Genomic DNA, 22,653 nt, shown 5'->3' with positions numbered 1-22,653 from the left:
TCCTGGAGTTAAAAGTGTGTGTGTGCCCCCACCATAGGTGCATTATGTGTTCTTAATTGCTAAATAATTGAAAACTCATTAAATAATAAGAAAAACATTAAATATAAACATATATACATATACACACATACATACATATATACTCAAAGCACTGAGCCACCTCTCTAGCCCTCAAATTCCTCATGTACTCACAAGGGTGGCCTTGAACTCCTAACCTGTCTCCCAAGTGCTGAAATTACTGGCTTACATTTTTGACTATACATTTCCTGAAATGTAAAGATCAGATCCCTCCTTCAAATCAAAGTACACAGTCCTGTGTTAGGTTACAGATGTGTTTGAAATGTGAAACACATACAGAATCCAGAAAACTTCTCTCAAAGTAAAAGGATACAGATAGATCATTAGTGTTTTTATAATGGTCACGTTTGAAATGATTATTTTTGTTCTATTGAGTTAAGTGTACTATTAAAAATCACTTTCATGGGGTTGGGGATTTAGCTCAGTGGTAGAGCGCTTGCCTAGGAAGCGCAAGGCCCTGGGTTCGGTCCCCAGCTCCAAAAAAAAAAAAAAAAAAAAAAAAAAAAAAAAAAAAAAAAATCACTTTCATTGCTTCTTGGCCGTTTTGCATTGGCCAAGTGTGAAAACTAATTTATTTACTTCCAAACTCACTGTGTAGACCAGGCTGACCCACGAAAGTCTGCCTATCTCTTGAGTCCTGAGATTAATGGCATGCATCTACCTCTTCTTTTTGTTTTTAATCTTTAAAAAATGTGATGGGGGGGCAGCTGGAGAGATGGCTCAGTGGTTAAGAGCACCCGACTGCTCTTCCAGAGGTCATGAGTTCAATTCCCAGCAACCACATGGTGGCTCACAACCATCTGTAAAGAGATCCGATTCCCTCTTCTGGTGTATCTGAAGACAGCTACAGTGTACTCATATATAATAAATGAAAAAGAAAAAGAAAAAAAAAAAAAAAAAAAAAAGAGCACTGACTGCTCTTCCAGAGGTCCTGAATTCAATTCCCAGCAACCACATGGTGGCTCACAACCATCTGTAAGGGGGATCTGATGCCCTCTTCTGGTGTGTCTGAAGACACCTGCAGTGTACTTATAAAATAACTAGTAAATAAATGTGATTGGAGACAGGGTGTCTCTGTGTAGCCCTGGCTGTCCTAGAAGGGGCCTCAAAGGCCTACCTGCCTCTGCTTTCTGTGTGCTGGGATAAAAGGCCTGTGCCACCAAGCCCAGACACACACACACACACACACACCACCACCACCACCACCATCATCATCATCATCATCATCATCATCGTCATCGCTGCGCCATTTTGTCTCGGGGTGATCCAAAGGTTCTCAACGGTCTTTTACAAAGGCAGGAACCCCTCAGGGTAGTCCCCGAAAACGCTCACCTGCTGACAGCCGCCTAAAGGCCTAAGTCACTTTTTCCTCCTTAATGCTTTTCACTGTGAGGGCGTGCGATTTCCACAGCGCTCCAGCCCAGCTTTCCTCATGCCCACCACATTAGCCAATCACATCTCAGAAACCCACTATGCCCCGCCCTCTATCGACAGTCAATCACTGGGAGTGCAAGTACCGTCCCCCTCTGCGCGTTTTAGTGAGAGTCGCGCGCCACCGTTCGGCCGTTGGTGGCGCTGCTCTCTGTGAGGTGCGTCTACCGGAAAAGCGGAACGAGGGGAGGGTCATGCTGGTGCGGTAACCCTTGGGATTGGACAAGAGAAGTTCCGCGCTCTAACTCCGCCCACCCGTACAAGCTATTCGAGTCGGAGACTCTAGGGATTGGTTCCCGATAGACCTTTACGAAGCTAAGAGATTATCGTTCCGCCTCCTGTAGACCGTGAAGAGGGAGCGTCTCTGATTGGTCTGTTGGTCCAGGCGCGCGCCGGAAGACGCCCCAGGATTGGCTGACGGCTCGCGCCGTCATAGATCCTTAGCGGCGATTGGCTGGAGGGCGGAGCCGGCTATTTGAAGGGAGCGCGCTTACGGGAGAAGCTCTTCGGAAAGAAGAGTTGGGAATCAGTGCGAGCTTTCTGTCCTGCCGACCCCCTTCTTCTCTGTAGCAAGTCACGGAAGAAGGCTCCACAGTACCTGCGGCTCCCAGGCGAGGTGATGGCCAAGGTGTCGGTGCTGAATGTGGCTGTGCTGGAGAACCCGAGCCCTTTCCACAGCCCCTTCCGGTTTGAGATCAGCTTCGAATGCAGTGAGGCCCTGTCTGACGGTGAGACTGGGCCTGTGCAGGGGACCCCGAACCCTCCTGCCCTCGTTTGTGCCACTCCCAGTCTCCCTGGGAACCTCTCCCCTGGGCCAACTGAATCTCCCATTAGTAATACGCCTCCATGGCCCAACTCGGACCCCTCGGTGGATACGACTCTATACAGTCCGCATTGTCTCGTGGAGGCCTCGTCACCCCTCGTCTTGCACCGCTTGTCCTTGCACGTTTTCCTTGTAGAGGTGTCAGCCTCCATTGGGTTCATGGAGACCCATCAGCCAAGCCTTCCCTATGGCTAGACCCCGGTTTTATGCCTTCCCCATAGGAAACCTATCTATCCTATGGGAACCCAACCTCCAGTACCGTCCCCTCATTTTCCTTGTGCATACCTTTTCCTGCAAACTAACCAGACCCTCCTCTTTTGTTACCCTGTCTGCCCATGACAAGACCTCCTCCATCCCATGACTCCCAGCAACACCCCAGACAACTCCAGATTTGTCCCCAGTAACTCCTGTTTGCCAACTGTAACGGCATGGTGTTGTCTATACCAGGGCTTCTTTCTTTAGGTTAGTCCCAAATCCTATGTATGAGCGTCCCCAGAGGAGAGATAGGGGCTTCTGACTCCAGTCTTTGTAGGTTTGGTCTCCCCAGCTCCTGGTCTGGGTGAATGTACTCAGGTGAGGGTGCCACAGCCAGGCAGCCCTCTTCCAGTTTCTGATATTTCTACTGGCTTCCAGCTAACTCAGTGCAAGGAATCCCTCATCCCTTCTGATGGGCTGATCTCATCTGGGGAGTGGGTGGACTGGCCAAACAGGGATGGGATGGAACTTTCATCAGCTGGGAGGACACTGGCTTTTGTGGATCTTTCACAGAATGACTTAATTCATCTGTGGGACATAAAGGTGGACATGGCTCTCATCTCATAGATAAGAGGACAAGAGCCATCAAGAGCAAAAGACCTTTCAAATAAATCTGTGAACATGTAAAATGTGAGGTCACTTTGAGGTAAGTCCAGCTTTCAGGTAAGCCAGTAGAAATCTCAGAAACTGGAAGAGGGCTGCCTGGCTGTGGCACCCTCACCTGAGTACATTCACCCAGACCAGGAGCTGGGGAGACCAAACCTACAAAGACTGGAGTCAGAAGCCCCTATCTCTCCTCTGGGGACGCTCATACATAGGACAACAGGAGACCATTTTGAGTGCTGAAAAGGATGTAGCAGCTGAGGAGGTAGAGCTCTGAGAGGCTAGGTTGTGGCAACCAGTGCCCCTTGGTGGCTGTTGAGTGGTATTCAGGCAGGGCCAGCCACTCCTGTTCACTTGGATGTGTGTGCTTGGAGTGGGCCAGCGGCTTGGCCTCTCCCTAGTTTCTTACCCTTTTTTAAGTTTAAACGAATCTACTTATGACTCACTATAGAATAAGCTGGGTTAAACCCTTGCTGGAACAAGGCAGGGTGTAAATAAATAAATAAAAGGTAGAGTAACGATGTGGAATAAGAGTTATTTGGAAGCCAAGAGGAGATATAAGGAGCTGATAGATTAAAGGATTCACAGTTCCCAGATGCTGAGAGATCAGGTTTCAATCAGCCTGTCTGTGCTCCTTGCATTTAAAAATGGTTGCATGGTCATTGCCTAGTGATACTTTTATTCTTTATTTATAGAATCAGAACAAGGCTAGAGTTAGCCTGCTGGTCATGTTTTAATGGGAGCAGGGTGATTTTTTCCAAGTCAGCCAGATAGTAGAAGCATTATCATTGAAGTTTGTCTCAGAGTTCTGAGTCCAGATTGTTTTTAAATTTTATCTTTTAGTTTTAATTTGTCTGTGGGTGTGGGCCAGAGAAACTTCAAGTGGTCTTTCTCAATTGCTTTCCACCTTATTTTATTTATTTTTGTGTGTGTATGTTTTGCCTACATGTATTTATGCCACCACTTGAGTGCCTGATACCCACATAGTTCAAAAGAAGGAGTTGGGTGTCCTAGAACTGGAGTTACAGGCTTGTGAGTTTCCATGTAGGTGTTAGGAATCTTACCTGGCCTCTAGGAGAGCAGCCAATGCTCTTAACCCATGGGCTGTCTCTATCTTGTCCTGCCTATTTTAGAAAGTGTCTCTATAAAATCTGGAGCTCCAATATTGCTAGTTGACCTGTCTAGTAAGCCAGGGATCCACCATTTTATCCTCCTAAGTAATGATGTTTTCTCCTTTTGTTTTTTGAAACAAGGTTTCTATATAGTTCTGCTGGCCTAGAGCTTACTCTGTAGACAAGGCTGGCCTTGAAGTCAAAGATCTGTTTGTCTCTGCCTTCCCAGTGCTGGGATTAAAAAGGTGTGCACCACCACATGTGCGTTCCTTCTCTTTTAATTTTTGTGTCTATGTTGGAGGTGGCATATGCATGGGAGCCTCTGGAAGGCAGAGACATCTGATCCTCTTTAGCTGGTTTGAGACTCCTGACATGGGTGTTGGGAATCAAACCTGGGTCTTTAAGATCAATACTAGATTCTAACCCTGAACTTCTCTCCAGCACCCTGAATTTAGGTTTTCATGGGAAACACTATCTGCCCAGACCTCTAGCCAGCTCCCAGATTCCTTTGCTTTCCTTCAGTCCTAAAAAAGGAAGAAAACATTTACTTGTATATCTTTTTTGTTTGCTCATGTGTATTTTGTCAGCATGCATGTACATGTACCACATGTGCACCCAGTGCCTGCAGAAGAAGGCGTCAGATGACCTGAACTGGAATTAGAGACCATTGTGAACCACTATGTGGGTGCCGGGGATCAAAGCTGGGTCCTCTGTAAGATTAGCAAGTGTTCTTAAATGCTGAGCCATCTCCCCAGCCCCTACTTGCAAGTTTTAATTTTAATATCTTTATTTTTTTGTGGGGGCAATAGGGGTCATGTGTGTGGTGTCTCTTGTTTTTGTTTTAGAAATCAAATCCAGGACTACACATGTGCTGAACAGTTGCCCTGCCTGCCATTGAGCTGTATCACCAGCTCAACAGTCTATTTTAGGAGAACATATTAGGAATGACCATAGCATTTGTCACATCAGGACCCTTTGAAAAGATAAAAGAGGGTGTTTTCCTCTAAGTAATGATGATTAGTTCTATTCCTTACACTCTGACTGGCCTTGAGATGGCCTTCATCTTCCTTGCTTCCTTTCCATGAACAGTAGAGAAGTTGTTTTCTTGCATTTGGGCACTATCTGCTGAAACCTGACAAGCCTCCTCAGCCCTGGTCATCTGACCCGGTTTTCTGAAAAGCTCTGAAACCCTTTGGTCACCTCTCTTCAACATCTGGAAGTAGACAGTTCCAAGGTACAGGTCTACATTTAGTGGATTTGGCCCAGCTTCCCTTCTCTTAAGTAAAGAATTTCAAGAAGTACCAGTTGAAGAAATCAAAGAAGCCAGATATTGTGCATCAGTGTTAATCTGTGTGATGAACAAAAGACCAGGCAATAATATACAGAATTTTTTTAAGAGTTAAAGACAGGTCTTTATTTTAAACTCTGATCTACCAAATTAGTGTTTCCCACCACCTCTGGGAGCAGGGACCTTCATAGGCTTTACAATCTTTTGTTTAGGGGCTGCCTTTGTGGGGGCCTTGGCAGCCGCCATTGCAGTCTTTGACGCTTGCTTAGCCTTTTTTGCTTCCTTGGCAGCCCTTATAGCCTGCTCTGTGAGCTTTTCTGACTCCTGGTTTCTGAGTCCTCACCTCTTGGCCATTATATCAGCCAGAGATGCACCAGTGATGGCTCACTGAGGTCTGACTGCACAGTGGGCTCTTTTCTTTTGAATGTCTTCCAACTGTCCTTTGCTGTGTTTTCTTCTGTAGAGGACAGTCCAGGTTATCTGCCGAGGATTCCTTTTGGAAAGCAAAGCAGACTCACATTTGGCATTAAGAAACTGGAAAACTGGGGTTGGGGATTTAGCTCAGTGGTAGAGCACTTGCCTAGCAAGCGCAAGGCCCTGGGTTCGGTCCCCAGCTCCGAAAAAAAAGAAAAGAAAAAAAAAAAAGATTATGCAAAGAAACTGGAAAACTTTCCTGTTGGTCCTGGCATAGTGCCGCTGGTGTCCCGGGTAGATCTTGTACCTGCTAAAACTGCACGGCTCAATCTTTGTGGTGATAGAGACCCACAGAAGTTTTAAAAATGAAAACAGTGCTCAGCTACACGCTAGCCGTGTAAGCAGTTACAGGAGCTACATAGGGAAACCTGGTCTCAAAGAAGCAGGAAGTATGTCATATACCTGTGACCCCAGCACTCAAGGGGTTGGGGAGAGTGATGATAGGATTAGAAGGTCAAGGCCAGCCTTAGCTTCACAGCAAGTTCCAAGTCAGCCTGGGCTACCTGACACTGCCCCAGAAAAGAAAGAAAGAAAGAAAAAGAAGCAATGACGGGAAAAGAAAGTGGGCTGGAGAGATGGCTCAATGGTTAAGAGTGCTGACTGCTCTTCTAGAGGTCCTGAGTTCAATTCCTAGCAACCACATGGTGACTCACAACCATCTGTAATGGGATCCGATGCCCTCTTCTGGTGTGTCTGAGGACAGCTACAGTGTAGTTATATGAATAAAATAAATCTTAAAAAAAAAAAAAAAAAAGAAGAAGGAAAAAGAAAGCAAACAAAGAAGGCCAGAGCATGGTGTACACAACTTTAATCCCAGCACTCAGAATGCAGAGGCAGGTGGATTGTCAAGACTATACAGACCTGTCTCAAGAAATAAAGGAGGGGAAAAGGACAGGAATGGGCTGAGATGTGGATCATTAAGCATTTGTCTAGCATGTGTCGAGTTCTGGATTTTTTCCCGATGCTGTCTAAAACAAGCTCAACAATTTTTCATCTACAACAATTTTTATATATCTTTAGTAATATTTTTCAGCTTTGGTTTTATTTTCCCAAATCGAAAAAGGTGTGTCCTAACAGGGACCAGTGTGAACTTAGAGCATGAAAACAAAACAGAATTGGGCTATGGAGATAACTCAGTGGATAAATGTCATAGAGAACAAGAATCCCCAAAAGCTCTTATGTGCTGACAATGTACTGTACTTAGGTTGTCCTCTTCATACACTCCATGGCTTAGGCACACCACATTACATAGGTGTACACACATCATACATATATTAAGAAAACAAAAATCCCAATGGTTGAGAGGGAGAGGCAAGAGGATATTTGTGAGTTCAAGGTCAGCCTGTTTATACAGTGGGATCCTGTCTTTAAAAAAAAAATGAAATGTAATCCTATGTTTGGTCATTATGACTTTATACTGTATGAATGTTCTGATGGTCCATACCTCCTTTTGAAGAAATAGTTGCCACCATTGATCTCAGAGCTCTAAGTCCCTCAGGCACCAGTATCTACAGGTGTTCAAGGTCCTTATACAAACTGGTATAGTGTTTGCATAGAACCTGTGCATAGTCTTTCCTAGACTTTTATTAGTCTGACTTTTTCTTTTTTGGACAGGGTCTATGAACCCTATGTTGGTCTTGAACTTAATTTGTTACAAGAGTCTAGTCTTGAATTCAGGATTCTACATCTCCAGAGTGTTATGGTACAGGTGTGTACCATAACAACCAGCCCCTTCCTGTAGACTAATCATCTACAAATGACTCTTTTCCATTTTTGGAGGAGGAGATGGGACAGACAGGTTGTGTATGAGGGAGTTCTTGGACTGATGTCAGGAATCGTCTTCAGAATGCTCTTTGTGCTTTATCCATTGAGACAGGGTCTCCTAAACCCAAGGCTTGGTGGTCTGGCTAGGCTTACTAGCCAGTTCATTATAGCGGTCTCCTATGGCCACCTTCCAAGGCTAGGGTTCTAGGTGAGCACTGTGCTCCTTTTACATGCTTATATAGAAAGCACTGTGATTACTGAGCCATCTTCCCAGCCCTCATGACTTATTCTACCTTAGTGTCAGTACTGTGAACATAGATGTTATACTATGCTGTTTAGAGAATACGTGACAAGTCTTTAATTCTAGCACTCAAGAGGCACAGCAGGTGGATTTCTGAAGTCTAGGCTAGCCAGGGCTACATGATGTAAGAATAAACAAAAACAGTTGTGCATATTCATGTTCAGTACAGACTTGGTTTTGTGTGTGGTGCTGGGATGGAACCCAGGAATCATGAATGCTAGATTGGTATTCTACCTCTGGGCTATGCCTCCAGCCCCGGGTTGTTTTTCTAATATTTTCTATCTAGTTGGTTGAGTTTATGGTTATATAACCTACAGGTGCTAAAAGCTGAGTATATTCTGAAGTGAAATCTTTAGTTTCTCTCTGTTCAAAATACTGCATTCCAGTGTGAGGAAATGGCTCAGGAAGGACCTGAGTTTGAATGTTCAACACTCAGGTACAAGCAGGGGATTGCAAAAGGTATAGATGAATGGATCCCAAGGGTGCACTGGCTACCAATCTCACCAACCAAATAAGCTCCGGATTCAGTGAGAGACACACATGGGTGCACTCTTGTAATTCCAATACTTGGAAGGCTTGCAGGTATGTTAAAGTCCTGGACTAGCCTACATTACAAAGGAAGACTGTATTAGTTGTTCCTGTGTTTTTACATATGTGTATGTATGTGCTAGTGCTTGCAGAGGTCAGAGAACAGCCTGCTGGAATTGGCTCTCCTTCCACCATATGTATTTTGGAGATTGAGCTAGGTCTTTATATTTTGTGCCTTAACCCTCAGAGCCATTTCTCAAACCCAACTCTGTCATTTTTTTTAAAGTTATGTCTCACAAGCTGAGATTAAAGATATATCCAGTGCAATTCTGTCTTTTAAAGGAAGAAACTATGAGAAAAACTTAAAATTTAAAATTATTGCACCTTATTTCACCATCTATTTCTATAGATTTGATCAGCTCTGACTGTAGCCAGTCCGTATTTTATGTGGTCTTTTGTGAATTCTCTGGTCTGTTTCAGGCCCATGTCAAGACGGGGCTCACCATCTGCTGGCTTCTAGTGTACACTACAGTGTTTTAAAAGGTTTTGCCAAAGGTATTGACCTAGACTAAGCAATGTTGGGTGCCTTGGGGACACAGGGAATATTCTGTGTCAAACTCTTTTTTGCCTGGCATTCCCTCCAACACATTGATTAAGTGTACAAATATGTGACACCATGGGGCTTGGGGGAAGGGCCCTGAGGAAAGTAAAGCTTGACAGAGTCATCTCAGCAAGTGAGATCAAGCAAGAGTCACATACTTCTCTGTCCTTCCAGAATCACTGATTCTAGAGTGTCAGTTTTTATACAACTAGATCCATGGGTCTGGGAGCACGGCTCAGATGTACAGCACTTTTTTGGCATGCGCCCTAAGTTCCATCACCAGCACTCCTCAGAAATAAACAGCTGGGGACAGCTAGAAAGAGTGCTCTACAGTTAGACCACTGATTACTCTCCCAAAGAACCCAGGTTTAGTTCCCAGCACCCACATAGTTGTTAACTACTTCTATCTTAATGGGGCAACGCATCTTTTTTTTTTTTTTTTTTTGTAAGATTTATTTATTTCATGTATGTGAATACACTGTAGCTGTCCTCAGACACACCAGAAGAGGGCATCGGATCCCATTACAGATGGTTGTGAGCCACCATGTGGATGCTGGGAATTGAACTCAGGACCTCTGGAAAAGCAGTCAGTGCTCTTAACCACTGAGCCGTCTCCAATGCACTTTTCATCCAGGGAATTTGAAATTTCAATTTGGGTTATAAGTAAGTTCTTACCCCTCGTTGGTTTGCCAAATGTTGTGGTAAATATTATTTTGGGGATTTCTATCTGACTTAGATCATAGTTTTCAAATAAAAGACAAAATCCTTTACATTTATAATAAGCTTTAAGGGCTGGAGAGATGGCTTAGTGGTTAAGGGCACCGACTGCTCTTCCCGAGGTCCTGAGTTCAAATCCCAGCGACCACATGGTGGCTCACAACCATCTGTAATGAGATCTGATGCCCTCTTCTGGTGTGTCTGAAGACAGCTACAGTGTACTCATATATATAATAAATAAATAAAATATTATAATAAGCTTTAAACTGTTAGAGCTAGGCAGATATCAACCTTTTATGTTTTGTCTACTTCGCTGTTAATAACTGAGAACTTGCCATGTTCTGCCTGGGTCACTCCTACTCCAATAGGCAGGCAGCCCTCATGGTCATGCACTCGTGATCCACCTACCTCATGATAACTTATTTCTTCTCTCACTGTGGTGCCTGCCTGATACCCCAGTCCCAGGACCTGAAGCCCCGCCTACTTCTCTTCTGCTCTACATACTCTAGGCATCTTTACTAACCAATCAGGGATATCTTGGGGAACAAGGTTTACACAACAAAGGCTGGTTGGTATAAGTGAAGGCTTGTCGTGGAGCAGCCAGATCTTGGATACAGGAGTTAGCATTTGAATACAATTAGCACTAGACCAACCCACTACAGTACCTCTAGTTCCAGAGACCCAACACCATCTTCTGGCCGCTGAGCCCAGGCACCAAAGGGTGCAAAGACAGACATGCAGGCAAACACCCCATGCACATAAAATAAAAGGGGATGCACATAAGAAAATAAAGCTTAAAAAATGAAATACCTAATAATTTCCCCAAAATGCTGAGGCTGGAGTTTGAACCTGGTGAACCGTGGGCATGGGGTCACCAGAAAGATCTGGGTGAACGTGTGAAGGAACAAGGGAATAGATGTATAAAGGAGAGCTTTATGATCCAGGTGACAAACTCCACATATGATCTGTGTGCTTCCAGTGTGTTGGATGCCTGCACCACACTGGACCAAGAGCAGGCAGCTTCCAAGAGTTCTCTGAAAATCTCAGCTTGTGCAACTTTTCCCAGCTGCTGGAGCTAGGGGTTGTGTAATTTCAAAGAGCCTAAAATAAGTTCTGGGTCTGATGCCAAGCTTCTCTGTACTAGCATGACCTTGCTCCTGGTAATACTTGGCCCCCCTACAAGAGGCTATGAGTACCAGGGCTCTCCTAAGATCAGTGGGAAGGGTCTCCAGGTACTTTTTCTTTCATCTCTTGTGGGTATACTCCAGGACCAAGCCCCCTTAGTGATGGAGTACAGAGTCAGGTTTGGAGGGATGCCTTATCACACACCATTTGCTGGCAGAGCCTCTGTCCCACAATGTGCACAAGTAGGCATGAGTCGGTGCCAGATGTGGACAAGTTTGGGACAAGTTGGTTCCCCCCGCAGCTTTGCCTTTCTCCTCCTGCCACCTGGCTGTCCTGCTGGATTGGAATCTGCCACCCTGCCCCAGTTATCGAGGGATCTGCTCTACTAGGGTGGCACCAACCCTTCTGTGAAAGAGGATGGCACTTCCTACCCAGAGACCAGGGCAGCCTAACTCCCTGCTGTTCCCTCACAAGCCTTGTCACAGGACTCTTGGATCAGTCTCTGCTCTATGCTTCCTCTCAGCTACTGAGAGGCCTAAGTTTCCCTGGAGGGCCAGAGTCAAGGTCACTTGGCAGAATTAGGAAAAAAATGTCTCCATTAAAGTGGATCTTCATTTTGCTCTAATTCAGGACTGTGGTGCCAGGGCCTATTGCCCAGCAGTTATAGGACCTTCTAGTATATTCAGATTCACCTGATGCTGACAAAAAGACCTTGCTCTCAGCAGTGTCAGTCCTCAACTCCCTTATCCCCCATGTTCTTGCAGACCTTGAGTGGAAGATCATTTATGTGGGCTCAGCTGAGAGCGAGGAGTTTGATCAGATCCTAGACTCAGTGCTGGTGGGCCCTGTTCCTGCAGGAAGGCATATGTTCGTCTTTCAGGTAAGTAGGCTTTGCCTGAGCCCTTGATTTCCAGAAATGTTTCAGGCTGGAGACGGAGCCAGGGCCTGACATACTAGACGTGTACTCCACTATTGAGCCACACCCAAGCCTAGAGCCTTCCTTTTACCTGAAAGCACACTGATTTTGGTAGTCAGGTTTAAGTTCAAATCCTTAAACTGAGGCTGGTGACACAACTACTATAATCCCAGCTACTCAGGATGGTGAGGCAGGAGGACCACAAGTTCAAGACCTGCCTGAGCCACATGTCTTTGTTGACTGCCAGGAGCCGTCTGACTGAAGCTGTCCTTCAAAGGACTACCACCCTGAACTCATGCAATCTTATCAGATGTCCTACCCCCCTCCCCAGAGGTAGGGACCTCTGGGTCACAAATCTTAGTGACCACTGGACCACTAATTTGTGATGTTCACAGGAGTTGTACAAAACCCATTAACATAGTTCATGAATGTTGAAGTATTCCCCTCAAGGAAGAATAAGGACTAAGGACTAAGAGTTTTGACAACTTATTCATCAGCCAGAGCTGGGCACAGCAGTAACCCAGCACATACAGTTTGGATCCATCCTGGGCTATGTAGTAAGACCCTGTGTCTCAAATACCTTACCAGTGTTGACTCAGGAACTCAGCCAGAAGCACTGACCCATATCTGAACAGAGCTTACCCAGCACAGATTCTCCCCATAAGTTGCTTTTACCCAGACAGCACTTTAGTCCTGCATTTGGGGATCTTACTTCTTTATTTTGTTATTTGCTGTATGATATAAATCTTTACTCATTGATTTTTTAAGACATCTCAATAAATCATTTGGCATCAGTGAGTTGAACATTTGTGTGCATAATGAAGAATCGAGTACTCAGTTTCTACTCAAGGTCGTAGCTGAGTGTAGTGGTTCTTGTTTGTAATCTCAGTACATGGAAGGCCGTGGAAGAAAGATTGCTTCATGTTCAAGGCTAGCCTAGAGTACACAGCCAGATGCTGTAAAAAAACAATTAGGTAGGTTGTGGAATACTTTTAATCTGAGCATTCAGGAGGCAGAAGCAGGCAGATCTCTGTGAGTTTGAGGCTAGCCATGGCTACATAGTGAGAGCCTGTCTTTTTTTTTTTTTTTTTTTTTTGTTCTTTTTTTTCAGAGCTGGGGATTGAACCCAGGGCCTTGCGCTTCCTAGGCAAGCGCTCTACCACTGAGCTAAATCCCCAACCCCGTGAGAGCCTGTCTTAATGAACAAATATAAGGATGTGTAATAAAGGCGGGCATGAATATAAAACTTAAATGTTTATATTCTTCCCTGGGATTGTTGGCAGTGTAGCAAAAAAAGGTTCCAGGGGGTTTCATGGTTGCTTAGCCAGGAGAGAGACAAATATTATAGTGACTGGAAATGTATAGCAAAACTGTTCACATCCTGACAAACAGGAACCCAAGCGCACCATAAGAAACCAAAAGGGGGGGTTGGGGATTTAGCTCAGCGGTAGAGCGCTTGCCTAGCAAGCGCAAGGCCCTGGGTTTGGTCCCCAGCTCCAAAAAAAAAAAAAAACCCAAAAGGGTCCTTGTGCTCTGTGTTGAAAGCTGAAGCAAGGAGGTCAAGTAGCCCCTAGTTTGGTCTATGTTGGAACCCAAGCAAAGGGATTTTCCTTGCTCTGTACATGTCTGTAAGCAACTATGAAAGTATTACACTTGTCGATTTTGAAGTTCCTAGATGTATTAAGTTGCCAGATTTGTAAACTCAGAACCAGTGAATACAAAGCTGGGCTGTGACTTCCGAGTAGTGCTTTGTCCAGGGCCACCATTCATCATCTCCTCCCATTGCCTTCCCTATTCTAAGCTACCCACCCGCACACACTCCTACCTATCCAGCCCACTGAGCCCATGTTCACAGCCAAGGCCTACTTCCAGAGCATGTAGCTTGGCCATTGAACAGGGCCCCACTGGTGATGCTCAGCTGTGGTTTTGGTTAAGGATCTGTGTTTTCATATGTATTGGTTTCTTATTCCACCAACGTAGCTTTTCCATCCAAAACCAAACACCTGTATCTGTCTGTGACTCTTTTCTGCTTCTGGGTTTAGGCTACTGTCCCCCTCCAGGCTGACTCCTGCCTGACCTCTCTTCTTTTGCAGCCAAACCTCCATATGCCACCAGTCTTTTTAGGCCTTACCTCTTGCTAAGCACTGCTCTTTCCCAAGCCCTTAATTGACCCAGCAGGCCACCTGACCAGCTTCATCTCATTGTCAGTCCCTTATACACCATATTCCACCCAAACACCTGTGTCTCCTAATCAAATTCCATGGTTTTGGATTTCTTGTTGTTATTACTAGAGACTAAGGATTGAAGACAGGACTCTGCATGCTGGGAAAAACGTGCTGCTAAGTCAAATTCATGATCTCTTCTTTATAGTCATCTGTATAATCAGTTTGTCTAGTCCCCCTTTCTTGGTGTCTTTGTGTTAATGACATTTGGGCATGATTGGCAGTGCTAAAGCACAGGATATGTCTCCCTAGGCTGATGCCCCAAACCCATCCCTTATTCCTGAGACGGACGCCGTGGGTGTGACTGTGGTTCTCATCACCTGCACCTACCATGGACAAGAGTTCATCCGTGTAGGCTATTATGTCAACAATGAGTACCCAGACCCGGAGCTTCGGGAGAACCCACCCCCAAAGCCAGACTTCTCTCAGGTGAGGCCTGTCTCTGCACTAGACAGGCCAGTTCCCTTAAAGGTGAACGGGTATGGGAGCCAAGGTCAGTCAAGGTTAACAGGTCATGCGGTCTCTGCAGTGCTAAACTAGAGCTAGGTACAGTAAGTCATTTCTTCTGAGGCATGACTAACAGTGCAGACTAGAGCTTGGTGCAGAGGAGCACACTGATCTCAGCACCCCAGCCCTAAGAAAGTTGAGCCAGGAGTATCATAAGTTAGAAGCCAGCCTCATCTACATAATGAGTTCCAGACCAACCTAGGCTACATAACAAGACCCTGTTTCTAGGTATGTGGGGGTTGGGGATCACCAGAGAGATGGCTTCAATTCCCAGCACCCATATGGTGGTACAAAACCAATTTTTACTTCAGTTTTAGGGAATCCATGCCCTCTTCTGGCTTCCAAAGGCACCAGGCACACATATGGGACGTCGACATATGCTAAGCCAAACACAAAGTTTTTTAAAAAAAAAGCAAATAAGCCAGGCCTAGTAACCTCTAACCCCCCCCCCCCCCCCAGTACTTGGGAATTAAAGCACTTGTCGGGGATACAGGCAGATCTCATGCGTTCAAGACCACCTTTATCCAGGCCAGCCAGGGCTACATAGTTGAGGACCTCTCTCAAAACAAAACAACTTAAAACCAAATGAACAAAGATAAGCAAAACCAGAATAAGAAGGCCCTATTCCTACCCAGAGTGTACAAACATCTCTAGGTTCTACATCTGAGCAGCAGGGGCACTTGAGTCTACTCTCAGGCTCAAAGTAGAGGTCTGAGGAAATGATGTACACTTAGGTGATAGGGGCTGACATTCTTCTTCTTACAGTTACAGCGGAACATCTTGGCCTCTAACCCCCGGGTGACCCGATTCCATATCAACTGGGACAACAATCCTGACAGGCTGGAAACCATAGAAAACCAGGACCCCAATGTGGACTTTGGCCTTCCCCTCAGTTGCACTCCCGTCAAAAACCTGGGCCTCCCTAACTGCATCCCAGGCCTCCTCCCTGAGAACTCCATGGATTGCATCTGACAGGGGGCAGATAGGGCTCAGTAGGACCATGGCAGTCTCCTTGCACACCTGGAGGAGACCTACAAGCCCAGACAGTCATGCTTGGTCATTCTCAAGGACTTGGGGACCACCAGCTGTCTCCAGACCTGTCAGCCCCAATCTCTTCCATCCAGGTCCAGAAGAGTCATGTCACTTCTGACCCACTGGCCCCTAAAAGCAGGTACTTATGTTGCTCATTCTTGGTGTCATCTTTCCTTCTATTCTGTGGGACGCTCTCAACACCACCTGCCTTGAGGCTTGCTTGGGTAGTGCCTGGCTAGCATTGGCCAGAGGCTACTGCTCCTTCCAATTCTAGTTCTTGGGGGCTCAGGCAAAGGAGGAGTTCTGGTTAGAAGGCCAACTCAATACAAAGGCTGTCCTTTCAGAGTGTCTAGGACATTCGGTCTAACTAGTACTAGAAAGCTCCCCAAAGGTGAGCTCCCAAGGCCAATGAGGGGATGGCAGGTACTTTTGGTCATAGCCATCTTCTCATCTCCTGAGCCTGGCTTTCTGAGAGGACTGCACTGGGTAGGAGGTATATTAGAGGTCCTGCTTGGAGTCCATGGGGTGGTCAGGGTTTGCTTTGACCACATGTGCATTCTCATGAGATACCCAAATGCTTTAGGATAAAGGAGGTATTTGGCAGGCTGACCTGAAAAACTCCCATTCCATCCACCCCTACCCTAAGCCCTTCATCCCCTTGCTGCTACATGTATGCTATTGTGATTGCAGTGTGTATATTACAAAGTTTTATATTAAAAGTTTTGGTTGGCTTAAGAATAAAAGCACTTCATCTAGATTGTGCTGCCTTTTTTCTCTCCCCGTCTCCTGCCCATCCACCCACACACAGCAGGCCTGGGATTCACTATGTAGACCAGAGATCCACCTGCCTCTGCCTCTGCAGTGCTAGGATTAAAAGTATACACCATACCTGGAAAAGGGTTGTTTTAATGATGGTGGGTTTTTGGTTTTGGTTTGTTTTTCTTTAACAAAAGAAGTTTGTCGTGATGGTGGTGGGTTTGTTTTTGTTTTGTTTTTAGGGTTTTGTTTTTTGTTTTGTTTTGTTTTTGAGACAGGGTTTCTCCAGCTATCCTGGAACTTGATCTGAGACCAGGCTGGCCTCAAACTCAGAAATCTACCTGCCTCTGCCTCCCATGTGCTGAGATTAAGTGTGTGCCCTGCCTTGCCTGGATTAAAACTTTTTTAAAAATCTTATATGTTTGGGTATTTTGCCTGGCTGGCTGGCTGTGTACCACTTGAGTGCCTAGTATCTGCAGAGACCAGAAGGCTTTGGAGCTCCTAGAACTGGCTGTGACTCTCCATGTGGGTGCTGGGAATTGAACCTATCCTCCAGAAAGCAGCCAGTGCTGTCATCTACTGCATGTAAATGTTTTTAAACTGTGCTGTTTCTTTTTTGTCCTCCTGTGTATTAACAGCTTTGTCATTTCTGTGTCATGAGTAACTTCTTGTCCTTACAGTGCCTGGACCTTCTCTCCCTTTGCTTGCTCCCCTAATTTCAGTCTCAGCTGATTGTACAGTTTGCATACACAACCTGAGGGTCAAAGCCTATTTTTCTTTGCTCAATTTTTTTTTTTTTTGGTTTTGTTTTGTCCAAGCTTAAGTATGCCAGCTGTTCAATAGATGACCGCCAGTGATTTTTCTCACTCTGACCTTGACCCACAGGCATAGAGCAACATTGTGACCCAAGGACACTCAGCCACAATTTAGATAATTCCACTTAGCTTTGGCAAAACTCCCCAAATCAGAGATGGAGCATTTGTCTGTTCAGCCATCTCTCATAATCCAGAGGAACTGTACCCTCTGGCAGGGTACTTTCCCCCTAGGGGACTGCAGCTGACCTAGTAGCAGGAGTACATACAGTTGCTAGCTTAGAAGCTGGGTGTGCACTGTTGAGCAGTGTCTATGGGTATATTACCTCAGAGTCAACTCCCCTTTGGAGTCTGGGAGATATAGCTCATTGTCCCCACAGCACCTTCCACCCTGGCTACCCTCTATTACAGTGCTCTTCTGGTGAGGGGTGAGGGTGGGGATAATTTTGTTTCAGAGAGTACATTTAGCAGTGTCTGGAGGTGGTTTGTGTTGTCCCGGGCAGCAGAAAGGTGGAAGAGTGCCAGCATCCAGTGTGTGAGGATGGGGGTTCTAACATCAACCTAGTAGTGTGTGTGCAGGAGACCCCTCCAGCAGAGTGTCAGGCCTCTAGTGTTGGTGGCACAGTGGGAAACTGACCACGTTCTGACAGTGCAGCTAGAACCAACTGAGTGAGGTTCAAGCTCAGTGGTACAGTGGTTACTTAGCAGGGAGTAGGCAACCTGTTCAATCCCCAGCACTGCATAAAAATAAAATTTAAAGATGAGCATCCAGAAGGAAGCAGAATGGCTCTCCGCCTGCCCGCGGAGGGCAGGTTATTGCTGGCAATGTCTAGGCAATGAAGATTAGTTAAGAGCAAGGAACTAGTCTGACTGTGCCTCCACAAAATGGGAATATGACAGTCCCAACATGCTAGGTACAAGAAGTAATGTAGTTGGCCTGCGTCCGTTGTTACTACTTTTCAGAGGCCTCGGTTGAGCCTCAGCAAAGAGTGGACACTGAGAGTCTCCTCCCAGCCCGCCCTAAGTTCTGGGTCCAGCATCTCCTTGCAACTCCGGTTGTGTCGCGAGCAAACCAAAGCGGACCCGGAGCTGCTTGGGTCACGGCTGCCCAGTGTCAGGCCTTATGAATGACGCCGAACGGCGCCCGGCGACCTTTGACCCTCAGCTCCAGCCCGCCCCTACCCCCCCCCCCCCCCGGCAGGTGGACAGCCGCTGCGCCGGCTCGCTGTGGCGTCAACCTCTGGCCCGTAGCCGCTGCCGCACTGGGCAGGGGCGGGAGACTGCAGCGCGCACAGTGCCGCACGGACGTCCGCCGGGCCGCCTCCCGCACTTTGCAGCGCCTGCCACCCGGCCACCCTCCAGCCACCGCCGCCGCAGCCTCCGCCCCGCCCGCCGCCCGGGCCGCAGCTTGCGCCGCTGCCCCGCCCTCTCACCCCGGGACTGACACCCGCCGGGGCCGCGCGTCTCCGCCAATCGACGGCTTCTCAGGGCGAGCCCCAAGCCCCATCGGGCTTTTTGACCAATCACATGGGTTCGCCCGCCCGACTGCGGCCTCACAAGCCCGTGAATGGACGAGAGTCTGCAACTCGCGTCACTCATCCAGGAGCCTATGGTGGCGCGGGAGAGTTCCTGAGGGCCAATGAACAACGGCGTGGGGCTGTCAGTCAGGGAGGCCTGAACCAATGGAAGGTGGACTGCGGGGGCGTCACGGACAGAGGACTTGGGCTGAGGCTCCCCCGCGGGCGGGCGCAGAGAGACGCGGGAAGCAGGGGCTGGGCGGGGGTCGTGGCGCCGCAGCCAGCGCAGCCAGCCCCAGGGGCCGCCGCCTCCGCTGCCCAGCGCGCTCCGGGGCCGCCGGCCTCCTTAGCACCCGCCGCGTCGCAGCTCCGGGACTGGCCCCGGCCGCGACGCCGCCGCGATGGGCAACGCCGCCGCCGCCAAGAAGGGCAGCGAGCAGGAGAGCGGTGAGTGCCTGGCCGTCACCCTGATCTTCGCTACGTGCGGCCTGCCCGCGCAATGCCCATCACTGCATGGCCCCTCCCCCATATGCCCCCCCAATCCTGTCTGCTTGCACCCCTGCCTGCTGCCTGTACACGTTGGGGTCCGATCACCGCAGAAGTACCTTGCCCCCAGTAGGGCCCCCGTGCCCATGGCCTACCATCCCCCACTGCAAAGGCCGTGCCCCCCCACCCAGCTGTCACTGCCAACCATTGCATGTATGACCGCCGGGGCCCCAGATGGGGCCCTGTCACCATCCCACCCCCTCTTCTCCTAGTCCCTTTCCCCAGATTCTAATCTCCCCTCCCACTTCGTCACTCACCTTTCCCACACAGCGCCCCAATGCCTGACCCTGATCCAGGCTCCTGCTAGTCTCAGAAGTGCTGTGGGGTCCACGCTGCAGGGACCTTGGCCACTTGGTGACCACACCCCTCCCCCTCCAGCCCCCGCCATCTTTCTCCTACCCCTGCCCGATTCACCTCATCACAGCCCCCCCCCTTCAGGCCCCCCCTCACCCCACGAGCATTTCCCAGGGCCACCTCCTGCATTGTTTTTCCCTTCTGTGTCACTTGGCATGGGGGACAAGATCTTTCTGGGTCCCTCTGCCCCTCTCATCCTGTCACTCCACCTCCTCCGTGCAATCGTCTGGCCCTGGCTGGGGTGGCAGACTGTTTATGAACCTAGAGAGCTGCTTCTGCGCTTCCACATCCAAGTTCGAGCTGGTCTTGCTCAGAGCCATTGCGTCTGTCCTTTTTCTTGGGTTGCGGGTGAGGTAAAGCGGCAGAACATCCTTCTGGCCTGCCTGAGGTCTGGGTTCTTTGGAAGGAAGGCCCCTCAATAAATGGTCGTTTCACAACTGCTGTTCTGTCCCTCACCCAGTCCCTGGGGCTGGTTCAAAGCTGAGGATGAAATGAATAGCAAAGGCTCATTGGACTTGAATTGGGATGATTAGAAAGAAGAATTGCATGGGTTGGAGTAACCCCATCCAGCAATAGGTGACATTAATAATTTTGTTTGCTTAAGACAGATGGATTCTGTGTATACTGAGGGCTCACCTAGAATGAGTGTATTCTTTCCCCCATCCATAAACATGCTGAATTTTTCCAGCCAGGGAAAAAAAAGTAATTCCGTATTTGAAATTACTTCCGAAAGGGTCTTGAGCCCTGTCCCCAATACTTCCATGTCTTAAAGTGGTGTCACTCTAAGCCGTAGAAGTATTGCAGCTGAGAAGTCCTTCCAGTTACCCAAAAAGGAGGCTCTGATCTGCTCTGCCCTTCTCAGTGACTGAGTCCCCAGAATGCCACTGAAGAAGCCCAAGAACTTCCTGCCCCTCCCCCCCCCCCACTTTCAAACAGCAGAGCTCAGCCCAGCAGAGGAGCAGCCTTAAGAGGCCTGGCATTTCACCGATGGGCGGGGGACAGAGAGGCAAGTGCTTGTAGTTGAGGGCTTGATGACAGAGGAGCAGGTGGGCAGTGCCCAAAAAGGTCTTGGGCTTGGGCTTGGAGGGGCCCCGGGGCAGAGGGAGAAGGGCTAAGCTGCTTTGGCTGGTGAGGCCCACCAGGAGGTAGATGGTACGTACAGTGGACTGTACACACAGTGGACTATGTGCTGCAGTGGCCTCTTTGAGAGCCGAGCACGGTGCTAGAGAAGTTTAAAGCATATCAGACATACACAACAGAACTGAACCACAGAGCAGGGAAGATCCCAAGGAAAAGATCAGGAGTGAGCTGTACGGATGAAATCCGTGCATCAGGAGGGCTAAGTTAAATGGTTACCACAGGCATACTCACTTTGATGGTTTTTGTCCAAGTGAGCCATCTGAGTTTGATACAGATGATGGCTTACAGGCAGAGTTCACATCCAGATCTGTCTACCGGCGGCATATCTCCTGGACCCCGCAATGCCTCGACTCAGACATTCTTTTGTTTGTTTTGGTTTTTAAAGGCAGGATCTCACTGTATAGCTCTACCTGGCCTGGAACTTGAAATGTAGACCAGGCTGGCCTCAACTCTCAGAGATCCGCCTGCCTCAGCTTCCCCAGAGCTGGGATTAAAGGCGAGCATCATCGTGTCCAGCCTTCAACTCAGACGCTAAAGGTGCGTCAGCAGGAGTTAAACCCCAGTCATGTTTTAACTTAAAATGATAAACCCCACAGTAGTGTGTATTGACAGTACCAGCAACCCAAGAGGCTGAGGGAAAGGATTGAGTTAAGCCCAAAACTTAAAGGCTAGCTTGGGTAACAGCAAGACCTTGCATCAAAATACAAAACCTGTGTCCTACAGGATGGCCCTCAGGTAAAGATGTTTGCTGTGAAGCCTGTCCATCTGAATTGTCTCCCTGGGATCTGCATGGTGGAAGGAGAGAGCTGGCTCTTCACGTTATCCTATGACCTCCACAAGAATGTGTGTACACACACAATAAATGTATAGAGACATTTAAAAACATAAAAGAGGGCCAGAGTCTCAAACCAGCAAGAGAGGGACTGTGATCCAGAAGGAACTACGTTCGAGGCCAGCCTGGGCCACAAAGGAGACACAGCCTTTAAAAGAAATAATAAACACTTTGCTCATTTCCATTCATAGGTCCTAAGCTATTCCTGCCTGAGATTGCTAGGCCTGTTGTAGTCTCTGGTACGGGCTTGTCATCCCAGCTACTTGGGCAAGAGAATCTTAAATTCTAAGATAGCCTGGGCAATTTAAGGAGGAGCTATCCAAAACAAAAAGTAAGTAAGAGCTGAGATGCCGCTCAGTAGTACAGTACTTGCATAGCATGTGCAAGGCCCTAGGTTCAGCCCCTACCTTGTACCACAAAAAATCTCTATGTATATAACTGGATATTAAGACATCCTCAGAATAACTTTGTGTTCTGCCCCTGAGACCCAGTCAGACTTTGGAGACATCCCTCCACCCCTAGAGGGGAACATGGTAAGAAAGGAAGTGTTTCTTGTCTTGGAAGCTGCTGTTTAGGGGAAGAAATAAAGCTGGGTATCTCTTGTAAGCAGGACAGGGGCAGTAGCCACACCAGCCTGTAGAGGGCGCCTGCACTTCATCTGCCACTCATCTACCCCACTGAGGTCAGGAAGATGCCTAGGTCTTCCTAGGCACCAAACAGGCATCTCGCAGCCCACCGTATGACCATGGAAACGCCCAGGTCAGGCAGGGTTTGCTGTCTCCTTGACCAAGAAAGAGGGCAAGAATCTAGAAGCAGCCCAGTATAGAAAAAGGTAGGGGGAGACTCACCTTTAAATGATGTAGATGTTGACAGGGGCCAGGATGAGAAGCCTAGAGGACAGAGGGAAAGGTCAGACCTC

At 47.8% G+C, this 22,653-nt stretch overlaps 2 protein-coding genes and 1 long non-coding RNA gene across 5 annotated transcripts in view; 2 read left to right on the top strand and 1 right to left on the bottom strand.

Moving 5' to 3' along the window:
* The first annotated feature begins 1,964 nt into the window (after positions 1-1,964).
* On the top strand, positions 1,965-16,532 carry Asf1b (anti-silencing function 1B histone chaperone). 2 transcript variants are annotated; one of them, XM_087594344.1, is made up of 5 exons: positions 1,987-2,237; positions 3,101-3,233; positions 11,865-11,980; positions 14,491-14,667; positions 15,511-16,532. In XM_087594344.1, exons 3-5 carry the CDS (start codon positions 11,966-11,968, stop codon positions 15,715-15,717), a joined length of 399 nt encoding a protein of 132 aa, XP_087450470.1. In that variant the 5' UTR covers positions 1,987-2,237; positions 3,101-3,233; positions 11,865-11,965; the 3' UTR covers positions 15,718-16,532. The 2 variants fall into 2 exon arrangements, with proteins under 2 accessions (NP_001100630.1, XP_087450470.1); NM_001107160.1 differs by lacking the exon at positions 3,101-3,233 and having other exon boundaries at positions 1,965-2,237; positions 15,511-16,530.
* The window catches only part of LOC120098559 (uncharacterized), a 17,196-nt gene continuing 232 nt past the window's right edge, over positions 5,690-22,653 (bottom strand). Inside the window, exons 2-3 of one of the 2 annotated variants that reach the window (XR_015644043.1) lie at positions 22,583-22,624; positions 5,690-6,083 (exon numbers count right to left, since the gene is read on the bottom strand). This is a non-coding gene — a long non-coding RNA (uncharacterized LOC120098559). Of the gene's footprint in view, positions 6,084-19,870; positions 20,243-22,582; positions 22,625-22,653 lie in introns of those variants that run through there. The other variant, XR_015644044.1, reaches the window with a different exon arrangement.
* Prkaca (protein kinase cAMP-activated catalytic subunit alpha) overlaps positions 19,128-22,653 on the top strand; it is a 23,356-nt gene continuing 19,830 nt past the window's right edge. The window contains exon 1 of the mRNA NM_001100922.2: positions 19,128-19,309. Within this exon, the coding sequence (NP_001094392.1) occupies positions 19,264-19,309 (46 nt within the window). The 5' untranslated portion in view covers positions 19,128-19,263. The remainder of the gene's footprint in view (positions 19,310-22,653) is intronic.

This window comes from Rattus norvegicus, chromosome 19 (genome assembly GCF_021556685.1).
Source record: "Rattus norvegicus strain SHRSP/BbbUtx chromosome 19, alternate assembly SHRSP_T2T, whole genome shotgun sequence".
NCBI classification, from domain to species: Eukaryota; Metazoa; Chordata; class Mammalia; order Rodentia; family Muridae; genus Rattus; species Rattus norvegicus.
The sequence above is the reverse complement of the archived record's forward strand: the minus strand, read 5'-3'. Positions and strand labels throughout refer to the sequence as shown.